Source organism: Anser anser (genome assembly GCF_964211835.1).
Source record: "Anser anser genome assembly, chromosome: 7".
NCBI classification, from domain to species: Eukaryota; Metazoa; Chordata; class Aves; order Anseriformes; family Anatidae; genus Anser; species Anser anser.
This window is the reverse complement of record NC_139727.1, coordinates 21,995,459-22,008,602: the sequence shown is the minus strand read 5'-3', so window position 1 is coordinate 22,008,602 and position 13,144 is coordinate 21,995,459. Positions and strand designations below refer to the sequence as shown.

The following is a 13,144-nucleotide window of genomic DNA, read 5'->3' as shown; positions in this document are numbered from 1 at the left end:
TCTTTATTTTTAACTTGCCCATCCTCCCAAAGATTATCAGACCACTGACCTGTGTGATACAACTCACAACCATCAACAGGGGCTAAGGGAATTGAAGAAAAGCGTCAGAAGCCTTGGAGCAGACAGTCAGGAACAACTCACAGGTGAAATTCCTTCTAGTTCCCTCTTTTAGCAACTATTATCTTGCTTATACTGCAGATTACAGGGTTTATCTTTCATGCACAGGAAGTAGGTGTATTTTTTTTTTGTAATGCTGAGCATCTATTATACTTCAAATAGTAAAACAACAGAAATGTGAGGCTCTTTTTCTCCTCCTGTGGTCAATGTAAAGCATGTGCGCACACCTACATACATCCACATTTTGGTACGGCCTGTGTACATCTGCAGCCACTGCCACTAAAGCTCTAGAGTTTCTGTTGGAGTTCTCCAACATAGGCTGTGTAACAAGGGAACGTGGTGGGCTTTGAAGTTTAAATGACCTAATAAAACCTGCAGTTCATACTGCAGATTTTTAGATTCTGCTAGATACTAAACCACGAACAGGAAACCAGCATTTGTGTTCGCTTGCCCCAGTCTAGCTGGGAATCTTTGGCAAGGAGCTGTTGAGCCTTTATTTCGGAACATGTAATGGACAGAAAACCTGCAGTTGTTGGTGGGTGGGGGACAGCAGAACATCTTCCTTTGCCTTGGTTCTTCCAATGGCACTTCTGGCCGTGGCAGGCCAACAATTTGCAGAGCATTAGGCTCACCTCATGGCCGATGTGTTCTGGTCTCGTCAGCAAGGTCCTGATGGGGTGGATAATGGAAGTGGGGTTTTAAATGGTCTCCCAGCTGCTTTTGCCACGGTGAGGATACCTGTTGCTGTCAGTTGTCCCCTCTCATGTACTTAATGCTGGTGACCCAAGGGAATGTAATGTTGTGTTGCTATCAGGAGACTGAACTGCCCCGGGGCGTGCCCAGCCACCAGGCCCTCCTCACACGCATGCCTTTCCTTCATTTCTTCTTCTTGAGTACCTTAAAAGACTTCATCTCATTCCCTTTGCATCTTACTGATCTTGCCATGGTTCTAGCAAGGTAAGGAGGGTCCGAGCGTTACAACTGAAGTGGTTCCAGGTGTTTGCTGGCATTTTTAGTTATTGTCTGCGTGCCCTGCAGAGAGCAGAACTGGGCTACCTGAGTGAAATCTTTGCTCCGTTGAGGGCTCTCCTGTGGGCTCTGAGGCCAGGATTTTCTCTGTCAAAATGATTCTGGTTTCTGAAGGCTCTCTGCAGTTGGCAGCATTGCTGGAATCCATTTTGCAGGAACCAGTGTGGCTGTAGATGGGGGGACAGTAGGGCTTCCCATGTGTCCCGGACAGGTTGGTGGGAAGCCTGGGGCACGAGCAGCAGTCTGTGGCTTACAGGCTGTTGGCAGCATCAGTAAGGAAATCTCTCGTGGCTACAGCTATGAAAACAGGATTAGCTCATTATTGTTTGCTGAATGCCCAAACTCCTTAGAGGTGTTCTTTAAGTATTTTCCTAGAGTGAATGATATGTTATCAGCCCTGGGGGCAGGAGAACAGGATCCCTCATCCTTTGCAGGCAAATGACTGCGCTGGTTACGGGACCTGGCTCGTGCATGTGCCCTCTCTCTCCCTTTCCTGCCATTCCATGATTAATTCAGCTTTCCAGGCAAGACGGAGCTGTGACAGAGCTTCCGCCACAAACAGGACAACACCTACACCAGTGGTCATGGGGCTTCCCTCGCATGTGGGGTTTGTGAGCCGGATCCTGCACGAGGAGGAGGAAGTGGAGCTGTTATCAGCCACCCCCTGGGTGTGTGTGCTCAGGTGTTCAGTAGGTGGGGAGAGGTGCTGCAGCAATAAAGGATTGCTCAGGCTGTACGAGAGAGGGCTTACACAGCTATCTGCACAGTACTACTTACAGCTGCAAATCCTGAATAGAAGGGAGCAACTAGGAGCAGTCCCCTAGCCTTAGCATTGCCTGCTTGGGGAACCTTTCTGGCAGGTCCCCCATTTGACGTGCCTGAAGCTTAAATCCTTGTTCCCAGGTGCACAGCTCCTCGCCCCCCTGGGTCAGGGAGCCCATGGTGTTAATTTAGCTGGGGGAAAAGGTCCCGCGGAGCTTGCCTCAGTTGGTTGTGTTTTTTGAGTGGCGTTACGTTTCTGGCACCTGGTCTGTTTGCACTTGGTTACTGAAGATGGTCTCTTGACTTGTGTAACTTTATCCTTTAATTAGCACCGCGGAGCTAAGGTGCTTCGGGTTGAGACCAACAGGCTTTGAGTGTGTGTGTTGTTAGAGACCTTCCTGGCTGGAGATGTTACTGTGTGGCATCTGGGGTAAGTTTAGAGCTTTTTCTAAGCTGCACTTGAACAAAGGCAGGCTTTATTGAGTGTCTGCCAGGCTACTTTACCAGAGGAGGGCTGTTTCACATCGTCTTTGAATATCTAATTGGATTATATCTGCTGGTTGGGTTCTGGCAAAGAATTCTAACACACACCATCCTCGAAGTACCTGCAGAAAAACTGGTCTGATGTGTTTGTCGTAATCAGAGGGGTTTAGCTGTGTTTTCTAATAATTTTCCTTATTCTCTTTATGGTAATAAAATGCCCTTGCTTGCAAGGCCAGAACCCTTCCGTGGGGGGCACAGAGCAGGGTCTGTCTCCTTGCCCTCCTCCCCCTTGGTTCAGCCGTTGCTGGCAGTAGTACAGAACACATTACCTGACATATTTTCGTTGGAGCATGACGCTCTCTGGATTTCATTTCCTTATGTTTTCTTGGGAAAATACCTTCCATTCCTGCTTTGTTTACTGCAGTTTGCTATTCCTGATTCAGCCCATGATTATCTCTCCTCCTGCCACTTATGGATTGGCTCCTTTAGAGGATGAAACTAAACAGTTGTGGAGGACCCAGTGAGGTTCAGGGTTTTTCTCTTTTTTCTAGAGCTGATTTACAGCAGTGCTGATAAGTCCCATGTTTCCCTCTGTCCTCCAACAAGGAAGTGTCCTTGCTGTTGCCTATTCATGCATATAGATGTGTTTTATTGTTAAGATCGGTGGTGTCTAGAAGTTATGGAGGCATTGCCTTCAGAGCTTCCATGAATGCGTTATGATGTGCTGTCTTGGCATTGAAAGTAATAAAAATTCTGACCAGGTGTCAGGAACGCTCTTGAATTTGGCTGAGTGCTCTAATGGGCAAATGGAGTGTGTGATTGGGAAGCAGCAGGCATTACCTTTGTTTTTGCTGGTGACCTCCTGTATGAACTCTGCTTACTCTTTTCCCCCTCAGTGGAAAGAGGATGCTGAACTATCATTCTCTGCATAAAGTGCCTTGCAATATCTAGTTTTTTTTTTTCCCCTATTTAATCAAAAGCAGTCAAAGATCCTACAGGACTCCTGTGGAGCCTAATGGTAATAGGACTGGACCAGACCAGCATCTTTCACAGGCCAAACTTCCTGGGTTTTTGATTCTATCTTTAAAACTTACAGCTAAGTAAATATTCAATAAGAAATGTGTGCACTATATGCTAAGGGTATACATTAAGTGCTGAGTTATACCTCTCCCAAATTGTTTAGCAGCGTAATATATAGGCTATCTATCTAGTCCTTGTTTTCTGCTGGGACAGATTCATGAACAAACAAAAAGTTGATATGTTATGGAAACACAAGAACAATGCATCATCCTTTTGCCCCACTTATATAGTCCCTGCTGCGTTAATTCCTCTCTAATCCTTTCCTTAAACACAATTGATTGTTTCTAATTTGTAACAGGTTAGGTTCCAATTAAACACTCCATGATCCTACATGTTTCAGAAGGCTTTTTATTTAATGCAACTTTGCTAATTTAATAAAAGGTATGGCTAATTATGCATGCCTTTCAGATTACAGCTGCCAAATTTGGCTAATTTATGTCTATTACTGTCTTTCCTGTGTGTAATGCTCCTCTGTGTACAGTTGTATTAGTGAGGGAAGGAAAAATATGTAATCCAATGGATTCTGATTCCTAGCAAGGGATTTGGATTATAATATTCTCCAATGACCCTAAGAAAGCACAAGCTCACATAATGTGTCTTCCTGTTGTTGGTACATCTTTGAATGAATGTCGGGAGCCAAATGCAGACCAGGGTGTTTTTAAATAAAGCCATGGCACTCAGCCTCATTCAGGATTGTTTCTGAGGCACTTTGATCTGGTGTGGTGAAGCTGGCAGCCCAAGAAACTGCCCACGCCAGCTTTGCTTTCTGTACCTCCAGGTAGCATGCTCCAGCTGCTCAGCAGGGAGAGCTGCTCATTCTCCTCCTCTCTATCTACGCATGCTCAAGCTTGAGCCTTGCCCTATGTCCTGCTCTAGGACCGCTTCCAGAACTGTTGATAACTTACTTATTTATTTGCATAAACCGTGCTCTGACCTGTCAGGTACTGGCTCCTGAAAAGTCCTGTGTCTTTTCTCACCCAGCCAGTGCACTGAACTATTTCCTGTTCAGAAACCAGAGGGAAAGAGGTGCACCTTGGTTTAATTGATGGGTTAGCTTTGGTTTAGAAGTAATTGCATTTCAAGCTACTTTAACATCATGTTTTTTGGTTGTTGTTTTAGGTGCCATGCCTGACAATGGCACTGAATGAGTGCGGTCTTCAAGCCTCCTTCCTGTAAATGATTGGACCAAACAAGGCGGTGTGATGAACATGCCACTGCATCAAATCTCTGTCATTCCAGCTCAGGATGTTACCTCTTCCAGAGTCTCCAGGAGCAAGACCAAAGAAAAAGAAGAACAGGTAATGTCAGATAACTTCCTGTAAAAGTTGTATACATCTGAACATAAAATGCTAGGAGTTAGGAAATCAGACCTGATTCTGATCCAGAGATCCAACTCCTTGCATGGTTACTGCTCTTAGCGAAAACGAATGTTACCTAATTATCTCTTCGTTCTAATATTTGCCATTTCAAAGCAGCTGGCTGCAAAAAACTAGAACTCGTTGCTGAATAACTTCAGCAAAACAGAAACTGACTTTTGGTTTTGCATACCAGTTCAAGGCACACAGGAATTCTGTGTAACAGGTCTAGTAAGGTTGTCATGAAAGCTGTAACAGGTGTATTTTACCTTTCAAAGAGAAAAGTAGTATAGGGTATGAGCCCCTACATGCAGCCATGCATTCTGTTTTTCTTTGCAGCATCTAGTAGCCATGTCATGGTTTGTATTGACTAGAGTATTACAAGGAAGGAAATATACACCTCTATGTATATTTGCTGTGCTGTTTCCTGAAGATATGATTTGTATTCTTAACTTGGGAGCATATGTGGGTGAAATCATTTTGAGGTCTTGTGGTGCTAGAGAGAAACTGAAGGCAAGAATATCTGAAGTCTACTAGAATTTAATTAATAGGCTACTTAAAAAAATAATGATGGCATATTGTGTCTGATCTTTCTGTGTTAACCTTATTTAACCCCTGGGCTGTGTCTTTGGTCAAGCCCAAAGATCTTGGTGTGCATCATGCTTTAGTTTACACTGAAGATACATTGAATTTTACATTATCTGTCAGTTCCATATAAACTTTATGTTTTTATAGCTCTATTCTAGCATAAAAACAGGCCAAGAGAATATTCATGTTATGGAAGAACTGCAGGGACTGGACTTGTTCTGTGGTGTAGGAACACGTTTCAGCAGTGGTCAGATTCTGAGGAGACCTAGACCAACACTGGTACAGATTTGGCATAACTGAAGTATAAGGGACTGCAAAGTCACATTACAGAAAGGGGTTAATTAAGACTAACTTCAGATAGAATTTTTTTAAAAGTTGCTTTCTAATGTGTTAAAGTCATCTATTCTGACTACCACTTTCACTTGTCAGTTGTCCGAATTTCACCTACCGAAGTCTGTGGTGGGTCAGTAAAAAAATAAATTATTGCATGGTTGTTTTTTGGAGTTGTCATTTTAGTAACAACTTAAAATGGATTCTAGCCCTTCAGATTCTTAGACAAGTAATTAGTTACCTGGACTCCTGAATCCAGGTAGGCTGGTGCAGTGCTGCTTTTGAAGAAGTTGTCTTCAAAGCAGAGGTGCTTTAACTCAGTGAGGCATCTTTTCTCAGGTGTCTGCTGGATCTCTCACTTTCAACTTAGAGCACTAATGGCAGTCTGTGACTGTGCTGGGAAGCTCTCTGGGTAAGAGGGGTTTTTTTGTTTGTTCGTTTTTGTTCCCTCCCATATGGAAACACTGTGTGCTGAGAGAGCGTGAAACAGTCCCTCTGCAAATACATGGCAGTTCTGTGAACTGGCTTTCCTCCAGCAGGGTCATGCGAACTGAGAGGCCAATGGGATGAGAACAACTCGCGTTGACTATTTCACCATGCCCCGAGCCCAGAAGTGAGAGTCCCAAGTCTCTTTCTAAACCCGTTCGTTTCTGACACAGCAACCTCAGTGTTAACAAACCTTCCATATGTTTTCTTGGAGGTAACTAATTGAAGGGTTGATTATTGTTTTCCTCACCAGGCCACCATTGTACTTTCACCTGTGACATCTAAAACAGAACAGAGTATTACAGTCAGGACTGGAAAAAGCTGCTGCTTTAAATATGTGAAATATTGTGGAGAAGATACTATGGATTGAGACTATACAAGCAATAAATGAGACTAACCTGGAAACACTTTGTGTTTCCCAAATCTTGTCCTTCCTGTCTCCATCAGCGTATTCGTTCATCCCCCAAGCGTCCATTCTTCTGCCAGACCCACTGCAGGAGCTCAGGGTGAGCAGCCCGCCGCCCTCGGCACGCAACAGGCACTGCAGGCAACGTGCTGTGTCCCCTCTCCATTCTTCCCCTCTCCTGCAAACTGCCTTGCTTCTGGTGTTAACCTTTAACATTGGATCTAATGAATGAGCTGGAGGGCAGTCAGGTTGTTAATGTGTTGACTTTGACCAATCCAGTTAAATTTTGATATTGCATCGGTTAGCACATCCAAGGCCACTTGCTAGGCAGAGTCGCTGTCAGCTCTTGGATGCTATCAGGACCTGCTGGCCATGACTGTGAGTTTTGCTTATAGTTAAGGTAAAGGGGAGATAGGGTGTAAGAAAAAGAAATTGTAGATCATTGTTGACATATTTTTTAAAAAGCACTTCAAAATGTCTATGTTTGAGGTAGAAACCACTGCAAGATAAAGAGCATGATCCTGTACTGAGCAAACTGTACTGAGCAGTTGTAGATGATTTTTTGTGCCCTGGGTAACATCTGCAGATGATGCAGAGAGTTGATGCAAGAGAAAAGACACAGGTAAAACTGAGAAAGAAGGCATTTTCACTTCAGTTTAGTAAGTTTAGTGCAAATTCAGTGTAACATCAATACTCTCCGATTTCAGTTGTGCAACTTTTTATTATGTAGCACAACTTTCAACTATTTCTCCATGTTGTGGCTGGCCTAGACAGAGTTTTCACATGAATTTCTATGAAAATATATCATGTTTTTTTGGGGAGTGAGTAAAACATTTAACAGTTTGTTTTCCAGTACCATAACTTTCTTACCTTACCTTTTCTATGTAATAGAAATACCTTTCAATGTAGGAATAGCAGTGAGCACCTCAAACCATTGTGTACACATTGTGTACACTGTGGTCTTAAGAAGTTATGAGTTGTACAAAGCCACTTGCCAATCTGAGCAAAATCAAACAAACCTCAAATCACAATCAAAACCAATATTACTTTTTTGCAGATAATATGGAGGTTTGCTTTATTATACCAGGTTCTTAGACCATGTGCATTTCCAGGTAATGTGCTCTGTAGTCTGAGCAGACTCTGTACATATTTGCCTTGTCTATTACCAAGCTCTGGCTAAAACCGAAGTGTATAAAGGTATAATGTCAGGTAGCAGATCAAAAGTTTTTCTTGCTTTTATTCTTGTTTTGGTTTACTTTTCCTTTGGGAACTTGATATATCAAACCAGACCATTAGCTTGTCTGTACCTGCATTGTAGTGAGCCTGTCAGAAAAAAGGCTGAAGAAGTACAACATTAGAAAATGAAGCACCAATGTGTCTAGAGAGGAAAAATTGCCGGTATTAGAAAAATCAGTGTTAGAAGAATAGGATATAAAGCATCTTCCTTCTGGGGAATAAGTCTATTTTTTGTGAATATGGATGTGTTTAATTTTCCATATTACATTTGTAACAGAAGTACAGAGGAACTTTTCTCAAGCTGAATAGTTCAGATCTTTTAGTGTTTCTTCTCTCTCTCTTGCTTCTGGTCAAGATATAGCTTTGATATTTCAGGTTAAGGCTTGACTGGTTTTAGTAATAGTTTTCCTTGCTACAAGGACAAGTTTTCTGGACTAATGATTTGGGACTAACAGTGAAGAAAACCAAGAAATCCTCACCACCATTATTAAACAACAGTTTTTAAACTGGATAATCTGTAGTCGCTGGGCATGTCTCCTATATGTTCAATACCTGTGAAAGTCTGTGGCAAAAATCCTATTGTATTTGAAGATGTGGTAAAATGCAAAGCACCTGCTTACCATTTCTGCGTTAAGACCTCAGAAGTCAGGGATATTTATTAATAGTGGAGCCTGGTAGAATCTTATTCCAATTAGTGTAATTTTCAAGGTTTAGAATAGTTGAAAACTGGTTAACAATCTTGGATGAAACTTTGTCCATTTTCATAGTAAAAATGGAGAAGGTCATTAAGGGATTATTATTCTTGCATTTAACTCAGATGAACTGTTTGCTTTAAGAGCTATTAATAACAACCATTAGCTTCTTACTTATCCTTCACTGGGAATAACTTCATACCTACCTGATTTAAGGGAGAGTTGCTCTATTGTTTGTGAGGTGCAACAGACCCTGCCCATTTAGTGAGTATTGTGCTGGCAGCGATTTGCCTAACCCAAAGCCAAGAGCCCTTAGCATTTGGAATGAAAACAAGGCACTGATGCTGGCATACGATTAAGGTGTTGCTCTTGTATTGTCTTGTGATGGAGCATTACCTGTTTGAGAGTTCTGTACAACACAAGATGTTGGTAAAAGTTACTGTGGTGAATGAAGCTCCTTGACCAATAGCTTTTATATGGCTCTTCTAAAAATGTGTGAGTAACTTCACAACAGTGACCTTGTGTGCTGTGATCTCCGCAGATCTCGTAAGCAGATTGGGGTGGACTGGGTCGGTGTCCAAGTGGGAGATGCTGGTGCAAATCACTTTGGGTACACAATGGCCTGGACTTGTGAAGCAATACTGAATTGCTCTCAAAGGTCATGTAGCAAAGATAGAGCACAAAAGTGGATAAATATTCTAGTCAAATTTAAACTTAACTAATTCCGTTTGAATGACTGAAACTCCCTTCTGTCCTCTGTTCTTAGAGGAGCTACCTTCTTGTCTTTGAGTGCTGTGAAATAATTATTGGCTGCTATGTGCTCAGCAGAGATTTTCTGACAATCTCAAATATCTCCAGGTGCTTCTCAAAGCTGCTGTCTTGCAGGTACTATGACTACCCAATTTGTCTGGCTGAAATTATAATGAAAGAAGTGCATTGTGCTGTGTCTTGCTAAATTTTTTCTGTCTTCTTAATGATCTCTTGCATTCTATAACAGGAAAAGCACTATAGCCTAATAACTCACATAAGCCATGTCTTACTGGAAAAGGACTTTTTTTTTTTTTAAAAAAAAAGGCAATAGATGCATTTGCAAGAATTTTTAGTTGTAGATTAGTAGTGTAATAAAAGGTGAATGTGTTGTTGAGTCTAGTGTGATGCTTTGTGAGCTCTTAGATTGTTCTCAAGGTACAGAGGCACTCTTTGGACTTTGCGTATGTGGGCTCTGACTGCTTGAACTTAATTCAAATACTTTCCATTTGTAAGGCAGTGTGTGTTTAGTTTTGCTTCTCCATTGAATCAAACCAGTTATTAAGCAGCCAGGCTGTGAATCCTTTGAGAATTTCCCCCCTCATTATTCTTATACCGAGATCTGCGTGTTTATGTATAGCTGTGTACTATATTAACATTGTCTCTGGCATTTTTCTTTTATTAAATTCACTTTGTGTAGAAACCAGTTAACTACAGAAGATTTTTTTGTTCAAGTATCTTTTAACTCTTCTGTGGGAAGCAAAACGTCTCTCTTGCTGTAGAGAGGCTTATGAACTTAGCCTCAAAGGGAGAATTGCAAAATCCTTTCCTGGCAATACAAACCTTGGCTCTTACTTAGCATGTTTTTCAGTGGATCCCAAAGCTTTTCTTGGAAGAAGCTAATATCACACTTCCTATCACATTTCCTTTTTAAAAAGTTGCAGATAAACACATTTTATCTGGCATAACAGCCAACCTGTGACGGAAGCATACCTGAGGAGCTGCAGTGAAAATGCTTTTTTTTTTTTTTCTGCAGTCTGTGAGCAGGTAGGAACACTTTCCAGACCTCATGCTTTGAGAGCACATCAGATGACGGAGGCAGTTGTTCAGGCAGCCGTCCGAATTGTACCCCTGCAGTGATACTGTCGTGCCAAGAGTGGGATTTCCACGGCTGATTTCTGTGCTAACACAGACTGACTTCTTCTGACATCTTAGTACCTGTTTGCATAGAAGCACGTGCTGAATGTACTCCCACTCAGCAGGTAAACACTCTGCTGAGGAGCACTGTAGAAAAATTGTTTGAGAGACTGCTTGACACCAAACACGTCTCTCTTCTCCATGGGAGCACTGGTAAATACTTCAACACCCCACTGCCTGAGATCTCTCTTCAGCCGTTAGGAGAGTCCTTGTGCTTGTCACAACAGCCAAGCCATTGCTTGCATCAAACCGGTTTTTGCATTAAACCTGAAGACGTTGGGACGTAGGGTATTTCCTTACTGCTACAAGCATCTTGGTGTCTGGAGGTGGTGCTTCTGCCATCGCTTGCCTTCCTTCTCCCCATGGGCGCTTGCCACTGTTCCCGTCCTTTGCCAGCTTCAGGGCTTCCTTCTCACCCCTGTGTTGCTGGCAGGAGCACCGCTGACCTCCTCCTTCAGCATGGTACCTGGAAAGCTGGCAGGAAGTGCACCGAGTGCAGCCAGGCCTGGATTAAACCACTGGTCTGGAATTTGGGATTTAATTAGTCTCTTCCCACCCTGCTAGGTGGAACTGGGCAAGTCCCTTTGGTGCTGACGCTATGCTTCCTGCCATCTGTGAAAGAGGGCTGGCAGTGCTGACTGAAGCCTAGGAAAGGGCGTCAGGTTTACAAATAAAAGCTGAGGAGCCAGAAGTAATTGTCTTCTGAGATGGCTGTGTTGCAAGAGAGACACTTTGCAGTCGGTTGACTGTGACCTTCTGAAATCCCTGTAAGTGCCCTCTGCTCTCGTTGTGCTGAGTGCAGGATGAGCAGCTTGTCTTTGCAGGCCTGCTCTCAGGAGCCGAATGCAGGAGCACGCGGCTTCCCAGAAAATTTGACAGCAGAGGAGGAAGAGAGGAAGCGGGAAGTGGGAGGGAGCTGCTCTCGCTCGAGCAGTCATAACAAAAAAAAGTGAGATCACGCAGTTTGATTCTGCATTGTGTTCGTCTTGGAGTGTGCGTAGCGTGTGTGTGAGGAAAGGAGCAGATGGCTTCTGAGTGGAGCTGAATTATGAAAGGCGAACTGTGGGAAGTGGTTTCTGAAAGGGATTTGGGAGAAGAGGAGAAAACTATTTTAAAAATTCAGTAGACATTACAGAAACTAGAAGCAGTTGATACAGCAGAGTTTTATGTAGTGATACTTCAGAGGAGACACTCTTGAAGTTTCAGGTTTCACTGTTTGCTTGTAATTAGATTCATTTATCCACAGCCTCAGTTTTGATTTATTTTGTCTGCTTATTGCAGATGAACTCCTTGCTTTGGTGTCTCAGGACCAGAAACTTATAGTTAATTGTTATCATCTGTAGCTGTTGCATTAACCTGAATCCTTAAACCAGCTCTCTGATATTAACACAATCTCTGTCTAGTTTTCATTAGCAGATCATGTCAACAAGCTGAGCGTCATTTTAGAAACAGAAAATTTGATAGAAGGAGCGTTTAATTGTGCGGTAGTCTGGTGCATTTTGTCAGTGGTTTGTAGGTGTGTTGCTGTTTCATGATCCTGGAGTTTTTCTTCTTCCCTGGCAAAAAAGCATGCTTGCGTTTTCGCTTTCCATGAAATGTGTGTCAGCCATGATGCCACACTGAGCTGTATCTGCATATAAATGCCTGTGTCAAGGCAGAGTACTACTGAAACCATTGCAGTTCCACAAAGGCATGGGTCAAGGCCCTAAACATACTTTACAGTGATTTTTTTATTATCCAGGAGCTATACTGTTTATTGAAAGTGATGCTGTCAAGCAAGCTTCCTGCAAAATGATTTTTAAAGCTCTTTGTTTATTATAGGTAATTTTTGTAAATGGGAGAACCAGAAATGCAGGGACTTCTTTTTTTTCCCCTGTAACATGTTTTGCCTCATGCACTGATAGGTAATGAGTGTCTGGTTTTGCTTTTTCAGACAGGTCTGTTTCTTTACTTGGTGAAGTACTTAAAGTAGGTTGGGTTTTGTGTCTTAAGCTTTTTTTTGAGAGAGAACAAAGCCTAAAAATTGTGCCAGGGAGGCATAAAGTGGTAGAGTATCCTTAAAGTATTTGTACTTCAGAGTTTTCAAAGCTGCATTTGGCATTCAAGTTGCTGATTTTTCCTTTAAACTCCCCACCCCAGTTCTCTGAAAAGTTATATGTGGCCTTAGATTTGCACTTCTGAATTTAAGTAATTCTGCATAGCCTTTATGCTATTTATGAAGAATTCTTGCTGGCAGGGAAGGGAGGGACAAAAAAATCCACTTCATTTTTTCAGAAATTGCTTCTCCGCTCTTTGCAGAAGTCTAACCTGTGAGGACTACAGCCTTCTGAGTCAGTAGTCCTCACACCTGGAAACAAAATCCACCTTTGGGATCCATTCAGCTTCTCATGTCCCAGAAGTGATGGTCTCTCATCTGCCACTAAAACCACAGGTTTCTCTTTGCTAGTTTACATTGCTGCTGTTTTAGGAAGTCACCTAAGGAGATTTTTCAGGACAGCCACAAGTCAATGGAATTTTATTATTATTACTGAGCAATCCCAAATGTGTTTTTATGAGGTTAGTGGCTGAAATTCAGAATTTCATTTTCTGTCAGTTGAGAACTGAATTCTGATTTCTTCAGAGACAAGGGAAGAATG

The 13,144-nt window shown here is 42.5% G+C and overlaps 1 protein-coding gene across 10 annotated transcripts in view; it reads left to right on the top strand.

Annotated features, from left to right (window-relative positions):
- MARCHF8 (membrane associated ring-CH-type finger 8) overlaps positions 1-13,144 on the top strand; it is a 95,542-nt gene that overhangs the window by 17,615 nt on the left and 64,783 nt on the right. For 7 of the 10 annotated variants that reach the window (XM_083843618.1, XM_083843624.1, XM_083843615.1 and 4 more), the window contains exon 2: positions 4,591-4,769. In XM_083843618.1, the coding sequence (XP_083699744.1) occupies positions 4,674-4,769 (96 nt within the window). In that variant the 5' untranslated portion in view covers positions 4,591-4,673. Of the gene's footprint in view, positions 1-4,590; positions 4,770-13,144 lie in introns of those variants that run through there. The other 3 variants (XM_083843617.1, XM_083843625.1, XM_083843620.1) reach the window with 2 other exon arrangements.